This window comes from Amblyomma maculatum, chromosome 4 (assembly GCF_055883805.1).
Source record: "Amblyomma maculatum isolate TAMU_Amacu chromosome 4, ASM5588380v1, whole genome shotgun sequence".
Lineage (NCBI taxonomy): Eukaryota > Metazoa > Arthropoda > Arachnida > Ixodida > Ixodidae > Amblyomma > Amblyomma maculatum.
Window position 1 is genome coordinate 150100320 of NC_139347.1, and position 15049 is coordinate 150115368.

General features: G+C 48.9%; 1 protein-coding gene across 1 annotated transcript; it reads left to right on the plus strand.

Annotated features, from left to right (window-relative positions):
• Positions 1-918: 918 nt before the first annotated feature.
• LOC146193299 (uncharacterized) lies at positions 919-12099 on the plus strand. Its single transcript, XM_084600512.1, has 2 exons — positions 919-1089; positions 10021-12099. Exons 1-2 carry the CDS (start codon positions 919-921, stop codon positions 12097-12099), a joined length of 2250 nt encoding a protein of 749 aa, XP_084456638.1.
• Positions 12100-15049: the final 2950 nt, after the last annotated feature.

Consider the following 15049-nt stretch of genomic DNA (forward strand, 5'->3'; position numbering starts at 1 on the left):
CTGAGCACTCAGTATTTCCTGGGCCAGGGTCACCGAACTCTAATGGCTTAAGATTACCTGTATAAGTAGTGCTGTGAGGAATGTTCCTCAAAGAATAGAAAACCACTTTGAGAGAAAGTACCTTAGACTATTTCCTAAATGACAGATTAAAGGGTTAATATTTATGTGGAACACACAATCAACGCTAATTTAGGGGATGAAACATATTGAAGACAACGTTGCTATATGTGGGCAAGCAACTAACTCGGTCAACAATGATCAGGTCTCAAGAAGAACAATATAGGACCGTTGGCTGTGCTTACCTTCACAGGCAACATAGTTAATTCAGTTTAATGTAACCAGCTGGCATCGAAGAGAATCAAGGCGTAGAGAAGGTAAGTACAATAATCGATTTACAGGTGATATCAGCCTCTTCGCTGGTATTGGAAGTCTGCGTTTAGGATTTAAAAGGGGAGAAACATATGCGTCTTTGAACAGCACACAGTGTAGATAGGAAGATAATACATAATGATAATGACAACATTATGGAGGCCATTGAAACATTTTTTTATCTACTCCCTAGACCCAGATACTGCGCCTTTCCTTCGTGGGAACCAATTATTATATTTTTAAACCCCGAACACCATCCCTCTACACATTCCCAAACTCTGGTGTTACAAAAATAGGCTGAAATGAAAAGCCAGACCCATTCCCTGTGACTGAAAAGAGTTTCGAGCTTGACACAATCTGCAATACAAATCTGCATCTATATAAGTTTGAAGGGGGCACCTGAGAAAGTGTGTGAGAAGGTGAAGTCAGCTAAAGACAGACAAAATGTGCGGAGGCAAAATCAACGTGAACCAACTTTACAGGGCGATAGCTCAATTAAGCCCTATCAGATGCGAGTTGCTGTTTAGCTCTTGTAGTGTGCCTGTGAACATGAAAGAATTGCCGCAGAAGGGATGGTTCCAGAGCCCGACTTCTCCATTTCTCTCTGCGAACGTAAATGACCTCATAGCCAGCCTAGATGACATGAAGGTGTCGGTGACCATCTCAAGTGAATGTAGGAGGAGGCGAACGAGCTGGACAATGGTTTCAGTGGAGGTGAAGGTTAGGCATGAAACTGGGAGGTATTGCTGCATTGTGTCAGTAATATGTATTTGTGGAGATATGTACTGGTGCAAAACTTTCTGCGAGTTGTAGAAGAAAGGAAGCCGCGTACCGCACGTGCAAAGAAAAAAGTGGTGCCAGCTGCTCGCTGTGCACCTTGCGCTAAATTACCATACTCATTGACCTTGCTGAAGCATGGCAAAGAGGAGCTTCCGCTCCAGAAATAAACACTGCACTGACTTGCACGCAAACATATTTTATCAGCACTGCCTCCCATTGATCACTGAATGTACTCGCACTCAAAAACCTCCATTGCCCTCAAAAACCTCCAAAAACACTTCTATGCTATAACATCAAGTTCTGAAGAGAAGCTAAAGAGACTAGAAAATTTCTACAAATCATTATTAACTTGGTTATCCTCACTGCAGCGCACACGCATATCTCCTCTCGCACTTGGCTAACCTGAGAAAGGTTCAATCGTTCATACCTAGCATCATGTTTCCATAAATCGGACCAATTATTTTCTAAGTAATACAACCTTCCTGTTTCCTCATACTTATTAAAAAAAGCATTCATTGATCCCTATTGTATATGTAATGCTGAAATTAAATTGAATTTGCCATATTTGCATTTGCGATGAACGTAATACCCTCTAATGTTCATCTGTCGTTTATTTACAATTCGCTGTTTTTGTTCACGTATTTTAATCTAGGTAAACTATTTAAGTTGTTACTGGCTACTGAGCTGCGTAGGTAAGCTTATGGAGCAAGTGATCTCCAAACGCGTCACCTGATTCCCCGATAGCCGAAATGAATATTCTGAAGGAATGAACGTGTTTTGCGAGAATAGGTCTGCGTATGAAAATTATATTACCTGATCTCGTCATTGTAGAGTACCTTTACGCTGGGTGCATCCCGACAGCCATTTTCCTTGACGTCAAGGCTAATTTTGAGTCTGTATTTCATCATGCAATTCTCGAAGCCTTGGCCAGCTTTGTCCAGCCTTGGCCTCGGTAGAAAGCTTTACAACAGGATTCGACACTTTTTACAAAAGCGGTGAATTTTTATGAGCACTCCACGTGATCCAACTCTCTTTCAAGCAGTGAAGAGAGACGTACCTTAGTGGGCATAACAATTTTTGCAGATATTTGCATCTGGAGAGCATCACGTTCGCGTTAAACAACACAGCAACAAACTCAGAGCGTTACTGCACATCTCAATGCACTTGTTTACCTGGGGTCCTCGCCTTTACCAGAAAAGTGTTGCTATCGCTTTTACAATGAAAAAAATGACTCGGTACCCGCTCCTTCTCGGTGGACGGTCACTGTCCTATGTACGATCACACCAATTCCTAGGTGTTATAACTGACAGCAACCTCCCTTGGGCACCTCAGATGTAAACACTGCACGAGAGAATCACTGCAGCATTGCAGGTTTTCAGATTCATGGTGGGAACACGATGGGGCAGCAACTGCCTGTCGGTGGTTCTACTTGAAAAGGCAACACTTAACTAGCGTTACATTACTTTTTACCGGTGCTTCAAAGAATACTATTTACCGGTGCTTCAAAGCAAGAAGGTTTTTGAAGTCGCACGGAACAACTGCTTACGGATGTGCCTTTGACTCCCAAAGGCATCCTCTGCATTAGGATAACTTGCAGAAGCAGGATGTCTCCCGCTAATTGGTATTGCCGCTCAAGAAACTATGCGCACCCATATTCGACACGTTCTCCAAGGGGTGAAGCATTTCTTGCACTGTGCCCACCAAGCTCACTGTAAATCTGGCTTTGGTCAAGCTGCACAGTTCCCGCCCCTCCCTACTATTATTCAGCCACATAATCTACTACCACTCGCCTTTCCTCAATGGACACTATGGTCTCTAAAGTTGCATATGTCTGTTCCTGGTGTGGATGCGAAGTGCCGCATGCCACAGGCAGCACTTCAGCAAGCCGCTTTCGCCTACTTAGTCAAGCAATATACGCAGTACACCCGTATATTCACCGACGGTTCAACCGCTCAAGACACTTTATCCTGTGGCCTTTATGTACCCTCAATAAGCCATGGCCTGCTTTACCGGCTGCAGCGGAAGACATCATCTGCGACAGCTGAGCTCCATGTAATTAAAGAAGCTTGTTCCTATATCCTGTGCCCGACTCCTGGACGATGGGTTATCTTCACTGATTTAAAAGCACCTCCGCAAACCTTGAAAAACCTGCTCCAGAAAACCAATCATCATCCTGTTTCCCTTGATATGGGCTATCAACATCATTTGGCTATTGCCGCTAGCCACTACAATACATTTCATTGAATATCAGCTCACTGTGGCATTAAAGATAAATAAAAAGTCGATGAAGTAGCTCGTAAAGGCCACCAACATCAATCATACTTCGGACCTTCTTCACGTAACCTGAATCATCTCAACTGGCTAAAAGATTTCCTTCCGAAACAAAGTATCGACTTTAGAGCTTGCCGACACATCACTACCAATTTTTTTACACAATTGACCCACATCTCAGATCAGGACTTCCTCCAAAATTTACTCGCCAACTAGAAACTTTTAGCACCGACTTCGCCTGAATTGTGCATATACAAATGGCTTGCGCTACCCTTTCGTTGAAATGAACAGTCTGGATTGTGACAACTGTTACTCGATTGAAACTGTGGAACATATTTCACTCGAGTGCCCTGCGTACGCTTAGGTGTGCGTACTATGAACATAAAAAGGAGAAGCTCTCCCCAGTGCATTTAACAATGAACCGTGGTTTAGGTCCCATAGCCTGCTTTATTAGGTAACAGAGTCTCGCAATGCGTAAATAAAAAATAAAATAAAATAAATAAAATAATTAAAAATAAAAAGCTCATGAGCTTTTTATTTACGTATTTGAAAGATATTGGACCACTTGATAAGCTCTCAATTCACCTTGCATGTTCGTTTTTCAAGCTGTGAACTCTATAACCACATTTGTCGGATCTTGCATTTCATCATTTCATTTTATGCCATTACTTCACGAATCCCTTCAACATGTATTGAATGGCCGCGCTTTATCTCTTCCTTCAATTCTATTTATTTTCTCACCATTCCTTTTCAATATTTCCCCGCGGAATTCCCATTCCTATAAAGAGTAGTATGCCAGCGAAATCTAAATGCCGGCACAATTCTCTGTTTTTAAATTAAAAGGACTTTCTCTCTCTGTAGCACTTACACCGATAGGACGTGATAGGGGAATAATGTAGTAGGTTCAGACGCTTCCGCCGGTGCTATAGTTATTCAACTTGGGTTAACCACAGTTGAGCCACAACTAATTTTATTCGGGGTCAACAAAAACCCTTTGAACAATACAACATCGTAAGCACCTTTAAAGCGGAGCATGCATTCGAAGTTTGCGGCAGCGCTATGCCATAAATACAAAAGAAAGAAGGCACTGTGCATCCACACAGCGTGTCAAAGCAAAACAAAGTAGGGCGCGAATATGGGAATGCGGCACGGCAAAATAACCCCTAGCGGTGAGAGAGACATTGATTACAGTGTGTACACTAACAGACTAACCTTTCTCAGCAGGCACCGATTACGCCTTCATGCTGGTAAGGCTCCATCCACTCCGTCGTCCGTTTTCATTTAGGATACATCGTGCCGCTCGCTGACACCGTCAACCAGCGCTTCCCTAGAATTTGCTGTTCTTGGCTTTATGTCGTCCTGATCTAGGCCCATTTTCAAGCTTAGCACATGTCATGCCACTCGAAAAAAGTATGCACTTGAACAGTTACTCTACCTCCGCGCGTACCAAGACGAAATGAATAGAGCGCGTTGTATTTCAGAAGGCCAAGAGGGGCGCAGGAGACCTACAGGCAATTAGAAAAATATGAGTATACAATGTTGCCTCTGCCGTAACCGAGGGTAGCCGACAACAACAAATGGCCCTAATTGTGATATAGAACTCTTATTCAACCAAATCCTACTTTTTTTGCATGCGCGCGACTGCTAGAATTTTGCATCATTGCCGAGCAGTGGCGACGCTAACAACAAAAAACTTCTTACTGGTCGTGTATGTGCTGGGCGCCACGAGACATTTTGCGCAGTTTCCGACGCCACGCGCATCTTAAAATGAGAGCAACCCACCGGGCGCTTTCGTGACACCCATGAAGTGCCGCCAGGGAATCCCTTGAGCTGCACAGGATTCAAAGCACAGTGTAGACCTTTTCCCTTCACGATGGATTCTGCCAACGGGTGTCTTTGCAGACTGGTGACGCATGCCATTCTCCAGTTGCGGCGCAGCATTTAAGCACCTCAGCAGTCACTCGGGAAGGTAAATTGTGAAAATTCATTAAGTCCGCTTTCGTGTCATTCCCTGATCCTGCCTCACGTTTCTCCACCCGTTTATTGAGAACTAGGGCTAAAAAGGTCCCCCTCTTGAAATTTTGCACGTTATGATTCAACCCCATGAGTTAATGCTTGAATGGAATCCGTAACCTTGATTCCTAAAATGAATGTCGGTATGTCTACGAACAGATAGATGGGCAAGTTCTTGTTCTGCTTGTTCCCTATCATCTTTTCAAGATGTTTGAACATGACTATATATTAGCCTGTTGGATCTGTCAATAAAATAGGTTGACGTATGAAGTGTGCATGTTGAATCAACGTTTTATCTCGCCACATCATCATTATCTGGACTACACCCACAGCAGTTCAAAGGAAACCCTCATATCCCTCCAGTTATCCCCGTCCTGTACTAGCTGTGCTGTGCCGGCATCCGCCTGACCCTGCAAACTTCCAAACCTCGTTCGCCCGCCTAATTGGATGGACATATACACCCCATTTGGAAGCATATTAGAGTTTCCATAAGCTCCACTTTAAACGAATGTGGACCCTACGTCGTCAGGTTCGCCTGGCTTCCGTCAGGGGGTTTGCACCGCCATCTATTGAAACCGCTCCCTGACAAAAACAACCAATCTCGTGAAGGTAGGCTGCACAGCGCAATCCTATCGCCACCCAGCCGCAGCTTTTGACATATACTTCTGAATTCACCTGTGGCAAAAGCTCCTTGCAATGCTTTTTCATACGGCCGACCACAAGTTATCAAATAGTGGTTTCTACACCCATTTCTACACGGCTTGAAATATCTAGCAGTGTGCGGTAATAAAAGCAACCCAGCAATGTAGCCCCTCGCCGAAAACATGGGCTCGCTGATAATTTTTAATTGCCAAGAAAGAAATACTTGCAGCCTGTTTATGTTTTTTGTGGCGCTCGCAGGTTCGTTTGTGTGTGTGTGTGTGTTTAAGCTTTCTTTCGAGTATTTAGCAGAAGTTACTGTTTTCCACGTACATGATTGCCATGCGCTTCTAACGTTTGGCATTATAATTGTTACAGCAGATATTGGAAGCAGCGTGCAATAAGCTTCCTCTGGTCACAAGCCCATGTATATTGCCGCGAAACCTTCAAAACTGTATTTGTTGTTTTCGAACAGCCGCCGGCATACAGGCTTATCACTCTGATTCTGGACCGCGTATCAGTTCCGTAATCTTTGTATGTTAATGCTCGATGTCGCGTGTCACACCTTTATCAGTTTCGTTGTAGCGCAAGATGCACCGATATCTGTCTCGAAGGTTCCGGCCACTCGGGTGTCTTTCCACAATGTTCCATCCCGTGCTGGTAGCTGTTTGCGACATTATCTACATTGTTCCGTGCAGCCTTTAAATTGAGCGTTGACGAGTGTGATGGGCATTCTTTGTCCGATGATCGACGAGCACGTTTGTTTCTATCGCCGCCGCCGAGTTGCTTAGTTCTTTTGCGGGCGCAAGTCAGCCCAAATTAAGAGTTTCTTTAGTGCAATCATCGACTCCTTCATTTGTGTCGTCGATCTCGTCACCACTACGTGACATCTGGTGGAGGTGCTGCCTTTGATCCTTCAATCGAAGACCCAAGCCGTGTTCTTGTCGCCCTGGAAGACCAGCCTACAGGTCACCGTGCCAGCCGCCGACTTCAAGGCCTACAATCCGAACACAGTCTGCTGCCTGACCCCATTCGATCGCGGAAGGCATCGACGCTGACAATGGCCTAGCCTACAGCACCGGTTGTTTTCGTCCAACCCCGTGAGCCCCCCTGCTTCCATGGACGACCGGCTGAAGATGCTGGAGAGTGAATAGACCTTTTCGACCGTGTGGCAGAATCCAACGGCTGGAACGACGCTGCGAGACTCAGGCAGGTCTACTTTGTTCTTCACAGACATGCCCGAGTTTGATTCGAAAATCATGAGGCAGCTATGAAGGATTGGGACATTTTCAAGGAAGCGTTTTTGACTGCCTTTTCAAGCGTCGTCCGAAAGGAAAGAGCCCAGTCAAGACTTTAACTTCCTAACGAGCCTGTCTTGGCATATGTTCAAGAGATGAAGCGCCTCTTTCGCCGCGCCGACCCTAACATGATTGAAGGTGACAGAGTCAAATTTTTAATGCGAGGCATCAAAGAATCGCTTTTTGCAAATCTTGTCCGAAATCCGCCAAAAACCGTTGCGGAATTTGAAACGGAAGCGTCTGCCACCGAGAAGACGTTGTACACCCGGATGCGCCACTACGAGCGACCACATCAGCCAGACTACTCAAGCCACTACCCCAGCGCATCTACAAGTGCAGAGAACCTTCGGGACCTCATCCAGGAGATCGTGCGACAGGAGCTCCGCCGATTGATGCCATCATCGCAACAACCCCAGGTGGCGACGCTTGCGGACGTCGTCCGTGAAGAAGTCGAGCAGGCTCTGGGCGTTCCTCAAGCGACGGCTGCGACTGTTCCAGCGCAAGAGGCAACAGCAATGAACTACGCTGGTGCATTACGACGCCCTGCGCCCCGACGTGATGACTTTCCGAGCCCTCGCCGCTACCGTCCTGTTCCTGAAACCCGCCCCTTGGCCCCGCCCGCCAAGCCTACCAACGACCCCCAAACCCGAGGAAGTGCGACGCCTGGAGGACTGCAAACAACCGGCATTATGCTTCCACTGCGGTGAGGCCGGCCACATTCTGCGCCACTGCCCGTACCGACGAATCGGTCTCCGTGGATTTGCAGTCGAGCTCCACTACCACGCCCAGGTGAACGACCAGAAGAAATCGACAACTATTTGCGTAGCGGTGAGATTGCGCCACCACGCCGTCGGTTCAGATCTCCATCGCCGTACAGGGCCCGGTTTGCGTCGCCAGGCCGTACCTATGATGAGAGTACACGCAGAAGGCCCCCAAGCCCGCGCAGGGGAAACTAAACAGAGCAACCTTTGGAGATGAGGTTGCTCAACGGCGAAAAGACGAACATCCTCCGCCGCCGACGACCACTAACGACGACGCAGCCATTTCACCGCCGCTCCACAGGACGACATCGACGACAACACGACCAGACTGCAAGCAGACAACGCCGCCCATCGAAGTAACAACGGTATGCCCCGGCCATGGCCTGAAGAAACGACGGAGCCGAGATCGGACACTCAGACCCACGTGCAATGCGAGGACGCGAACAAGTGACTTTGAAGTTCATATTGACGGTCGCAGAGTCGCCGCCCTAGTAGACAACGCAGCTGACTATTCAGTCATTAGTGGACCGTTAGTCTCACAGTTCCGAAAAGTTACTACCGCTTGGGATGGCCCGCTGATTCTCACCGCAGGTGGCAACCTGATTACTCCATCGGGACGATGCACTGCAAAATAACCACAAATGGGCGTACTTACCCCACCAGCTTTGTGGTCTTGCAGCAGCGCTTCCGAGACTATTTTAAGCATGGACTTCCTAAATGAATATAGGGCTATCATCGACCTGCGATCCAAGCTCATCAAGCTCTCTGCAGACAAACCCATTCCTGCTACGACGACGTCTATGCAACACATCCCTCTAAACGTCCTCGATGAAGAATTGACCGTCCCGCCCCGATCAAGCATCGCAGTCTGCGTAGTTAGCGCAAACATCGAAACCGCTGAAGGCATCGTCGAAGGAAATATCCAATTGCTCTTAGAACGAGGTGTCGGCATCGCAAGAGGCATCGCGAAATTCCGGAGAGGTCAAGCTCAGGTTCCGGTAACAAACTTTATCGAAGAATACCGGCATCTCAACAAGGGCACGACGATCGCTTTTCTCGACGAATTAGCGGACCTCAAAGGTGTATTCTCCCTCCACGACCAAACGCTAGAAGACGCACCGGACCTATTCCGTGAGCCCACATTTGACATCGACCAGGCATTGACCTCCAACAGGAAAGACAAGATTCTCAGTCTGCTTCGAAGCTACGGGGAGTGCTTATCCTCGTCATCGAAGGTACGACAAACACCACTGGCCAAGCACCGCATAATAACGGACGAACACGCCCGACGTCTGCGCCAAAGCACTTATCGTGTATCGCAGCGAGATCGCCAGGCCATTCGCGATCAAGTTGAGGGAATGCTGCGTGATGACGTAGTCCAGCCATCGAACAGCCCCTGGGTGGCACCAGTCGTTTTGGTGAAGAAGAAAAACGGCACACTTCGCTTCTGCGTTGATTACCGCCGCTTGAATAGCATAACGAAGAAGGATGTCTACCCGTTTCCCCGCATCGACGACACTCCCGACCGGCTCTGCAATGCAAGGTACTTCTCATTGATGGACCTGAAAAGCGGATATTGGCAAATTGAGGTCGACGAAAGAGATCGCGGAAGACCGCATTCATCACACCGGACGGTCTTTTTGAGTTCAAGGTGATGCCCTTTGGGCTTTGCTCCACACCAGCCACATTTCAACGAGTAATGGACACAGTCCTGTCAGGCTTGAAGTGGCAAATTTGTTTGGTATATTTGGATGACGTTGTTGTCTTCTCGTCAAACTTTGAAGAGCACCTACAACGACTACAGACAGTGCTGGAAGCCATCATGTCATCGGTAGCAACGCTAAAAGCAGAGAAGTGTCACTTCGCCTACGAGGAACTCCGGTTCCTAGGTCACATCGTTAGCAAGGACGGCATTCTGCGTGGGAAAACTATTGGAGCATGTAATTCAGACCCGTCTTCTTCGTTACCTAGAAGAACATCACCTACTTCCAGACACGATGTTTGGTTTTCGACCGCACCTTGCGGCCCTAGACCTCATGCTCTTGCTCAAGCATCAGGTGCTGACACATAGCACTTTGGACACCAAAGTCATAGTTAGTCTAGATGTCGCGAAGGCCTTTGACAATGTCCGGCATGAAGCTATTCTGCAGAACTTCCAGACCCTAGGGGTGGGACAACGAACGTATGCATATATCCGCGACTTTCGCACGAACCGCACAGTGCGACTTGATACCGGCTCAGGAGATCCTTCCACCATCTCTCCTGGAAGCCGGGGTGCACCCCAAGGCTCAGTGCTTTCCCCACTCCTGTTCAATATTGCGCTGCTTGGTCTGCCCAATCTTTTGACAGATATTCCCTACTTCCACCACAGCCTATACGCCGACGACCTCACTCTGTGTATTACACACGGCAGTGACGGCCAGATCGAGGAGACTCTGCAGACAGCCATCGGTCGTGTTGGTACCTACCTGGCCACAGTCGGCCTATCTTGCTCGGCCACCAAGTCTGAATACATCATTGTCCCAACCCAGGGAAGACGCCCCAGATCGCCTCCGGCATCCTTCAATCTGCAAGTACAGGGCACTCCCATACCCCGTACCGACCGAATCCGTATCCTGGGCCTTAATCTACAAGATAATGGAGGAAACGCCACTACTCTTCAGCGAATAGATCAATGTGTAATTCAGATCAGCCGCCTGCTCAAGAGAGTTGCCAACAAGCATAAGGGCATGCGCGAATCCAACCTTTTGCGCCTCGTACAAGCCTTCGTTTGTACGGGCATTGCCTATGTTGCCCCTTACCTTTGCCTCACGCGAACAGATCGGAAACGACTGGATGCATCACTGCGCAAGGCATACAAGACAGCATTGGGTCTACCCATGTCCACTTCCACCACCAAACTGATGACCCTCGGGATCTCCAACACAGTCGACGAGCTGATTGAAGCGACTCTAACTTCCCAATATGAGCGCCTCTCGCTGACACATGCGGGCCGTGCAGTACTGAGCCAGGTAGGAATCACTCCTCTGAGGGCGACTTCTACGTATATGGACCTCACGCCTGAGCAGAGACTCAGTCTTCGTATTCCTCCTCTTCCCAAACGTATGCATCCAGAGTATCATACAGAGCGCAGAGCCGACCGAGCCCGGCAGCTCCACAAACGTTTTACCGGTCGCCCCGACGTTACGTACACAGATGCCTCCCACCACCCCCGTCGCCCCGCTATGGTTGCGGTTGCATTGGCACCGCACCGAAATTGGCACTACGCCTGCAGCGTCCTGAACGCCGCAACTGTTACCACCGCAGAAGAGGTGTCCATCGCGTTAGCTCTGACCGACCCCTCCACCAAAGTAGTCGTTAGCGATTCCCAACAGGCATTTTGTAACTTCGATGCAGGTCGCATATCCCGACAGGCGCACACTATCCTCCGATCTCCCCCCTTACCGTCTACACCTCGTCTTCTCATATGGACCCCAGCTCATGAGGCGCTCAGCGGGAACGCACAGGCGCATGCTCTAGCCCGAGAACTCAGCTACCGGGCGGAGCATCCTCCTCAGCCTGCCGCTTCCTCTGACACTCCCCAAGGCACTCATTCACGCCTTGTTACATACACGGACATACTCCAGCATTATTGGCTCGAACGGTGTCTATACCCCCCTGCACACCGGGAACTATCCCGACGCGAGGCCGTCCATTGGCGCAAAATACAAACAGGAACCTTTCCCAACCCATGGCTATATAGCAAAATTTTCCCAAATCTTATTGCACCTAGCTGCAAACACTGCTCACAACCGGCCACATTCATTCACATGGTGTGGACATGTACACGACACAACGCAGACAATACAGCTACAAGTGATGCGTGGGAGTCCCTCCTGCGTACCACCGAGCTCGCCCAACAGCGCCAGCTCATTTTGCGCGCATTGGAGGCCGCAGAGTCCCAAGGGATCCCTGATGACCTTCTCTAAGCAGTGCAACCAGTCTTTCGGCTGGTTCCCCTTCTTTGGGAGTAAATAAAGAGTTTATCATCATCATCATCGCCCAGACCCGGAGAAAACCGCTGCAATCGCACAATTCCCACCGCCTGCCGACAAGAAAGCTGTGCGCCGATTCCTTGAGCGGTGCGCTTATTATCGACGATTTGTCAGAAACTTTTCGCGGATCGCCGAACCGTTGACGCAGCTTACAAAGGCTGATGTATCTTTCAAATGGGAAGCGCCGCAAGGAGAAGCCTTCGACGAACTTAAGCGCGGCTTGCAATGCGCTCGTGCACTTGGCCACTTTGATGAAAACGCCGAGACCGAAATTCACACCGACGCGAGCAGTGTGGGCCTAGGCGCCATCCTCGTCCAGAAGAGTGCCGGACAGGCAAAAGTGATCACCTACGCTAGCAGGTCCCTCACAAAAGCCGAAGTCAATTACTCGACGACCGAGAAGGAGTGCCTTGAGATCATCTGGGCTACTTCTAAGTTTCGTCCATACCTATACGGCCGACCATTCAAGGTTGTTAGCGACCATCATGCGCTCTGCTGGCTGGCTAATTTCAAAGATCCCTCCGGCCGCCTTGCCAGATGGAGCCTACGACTTCAAGAATTTGACTTGACTGTAGTCTATAAGTGGGGCCGGAAGCACTCCGACGCAGACTGCCTATCACGCGCTCCCGTCGACTGTCCCCCGAAGGACGATGACGACGACGCCTTTTTGGGAACGGTAAGCGCCAACAGTTTTGCAGAACAACAGCGCTCAGACCCTGAGCTGAAAGCGCTAGCCGATTACTTAAAAGGAAAGACCACTTCTTCTCCTGGTGTGTTCAGGCGACATTTATCACCGTTCGCATTAAGCAATGGCCTCCTAGTGAAAAAGAACTTTGCAACCAACAAGAAAGGCTTCTTGTAGTGCCTAAAAACCTCCGCCAGGAAGTTCTGCAGGCGTCGCACGGTGAGCCCAAAGCAGGCCATCTCGGATTTGCGTGCACGTTGCGTCAAATCCAGGTGAAGTATTACTGGCCGCGACTGCCTGCCGAAGTTGCCCACTACGTGAAGACGTGTCGTGAGTACCAACGACGCAAGACGCCGCTGATCAGACCAGCAGGACTAGTAAACCCGATTCCGCCCCCAATCCTGCCCTTTCAACAAATTGGGATGGATCTCCTCGGCCCCTTTCCATCTTCGTCTATGGATAACAAATGGATTATCGGGGCCACTGACTACCTTACCCGTTACGCCGAAGCAAGAGCACTACCAAATGGTAGCGCGGCAGAAATCGCCAAATTTTTTGTCGAACAAATTCTCTTGCGACATGGCGCCCCAGAAGTGCTCATCACGGACAAAGAAACGGCGTTTACGGCGGAGTTGACGCAAGCCATCCTGGAATACAGTCTTACAAGCCGTCGACAAGCAACTGCGTACCATCCCCAGACCAATGGCCTTACGGAGCGCCTAAATAAAACTATCGTGGACATGATCGCCATGTACGTCGACGCTGAACACAAGACCTGGGGCGCCATCTTGCCGTACGTGATCTTCGCGTATAACACGGCAGTCCAGGAGACGACCAGAGCGACCCCGTTTAAGCTTGTGTACGGCAGGGAGCCCACGACGACGCTCGACGCAATGCTGCCGCACGTAACCAGCGAGGACAACCTTGACGTCGCCGCCTACCTGCTGCGTGCAGAGGAAGCCCGACGACTCGCACGGCTGCGTATTAAAGACCAACAGCGCACCGACAGCCGACGATACAATTTACGACGACGCCACGCAGAGTACCATCCAGGCGACCAAGTGTGGGTTTGGACACCCATTCGCCGTAGCGGATTAAGTGAAAATTTGTTGCGTCGATACTTTGGGCCGTACAAAATCATTCGCCGCGTCGGACCACTGGACTATGAAGTCATTCCCGACGGACTGTCAGCATCACACCGGCGACGCGAACGCCCAGAAATTGTACATGTTGTACGACGGCAGCTTTTCGGTGGACGCAACAAGCAAGGCTCCCGTGTGCTGTGCGATGTCAATGCACATTAAAGAACCCCAGGTGGTCGAAATTTCCGGAGTCCCCTACTACGGCGTCTCTCATAGCCTGAGTTGCTTTGGGACGTTAAACCCCACAAACCGAACCAAACCGAACCTGAAGCCATATTACGCGCGTTAAAGAATCTGTGGTGTTTAAAATTTGCAGTGTTTTTGTTTAAGTTTCTTTGTTTCGGAACATCGAGGCGATGTTTTTTTAATGGGGGAGTAATGCCGCAAAACCTTCAAAACTGTATTTGTTGTTTTCTAGCAGCCGCCGGCATACAGGCTTATCACTGTGATTCTGGACCGCGTATCAGTTCCGTAATCTTTGTTTGTTAGTGCTCGATGTCGCGAGTCACATCTTTATCAGTTTCTTTGTAGCGCGAGATGCACCGAGATCTATCTGGAAGGTTCCGGCCACTCGGGTGTCTTTCCAGAATGTTCCAGCCCGTGCTGGTAGCTGTTTGCGACGTTATCTAGATTGTTTCTAGCAGCCTTTAAATTAAGCGTTGACGAGTGTGATGGGCATTCTTTGTCCGACGATCGACGAGCACGTTTGTTTCTATCGCCGCCGCCGAGTTGCTTAGTTCTTTTGCGGGCGCAAGTCAGCCCAAATAAAGAGTGTCTTTAGTGCAATCATCGACCCCTTCATTTGTGTCGTCGATCTCGTCACCACTACGTGACAATATCATCAAGAAATCAAATATTTGGTTCTTTACCTTTTTTCGCACACAACTAAAAGCTAGAACAAACCGCAGCCTTTAAGCCTTCGCAGCTGTCTATGTTTATCTCGAGTATTACCATATTACAAGGCACACGCACCTCTGTCATCTTAAGTACCCTTTCATAAACCCGGTTTCAAAGAAATGTATAAATTATATTCTAATACAGCCGAGTGCTCAAGAAG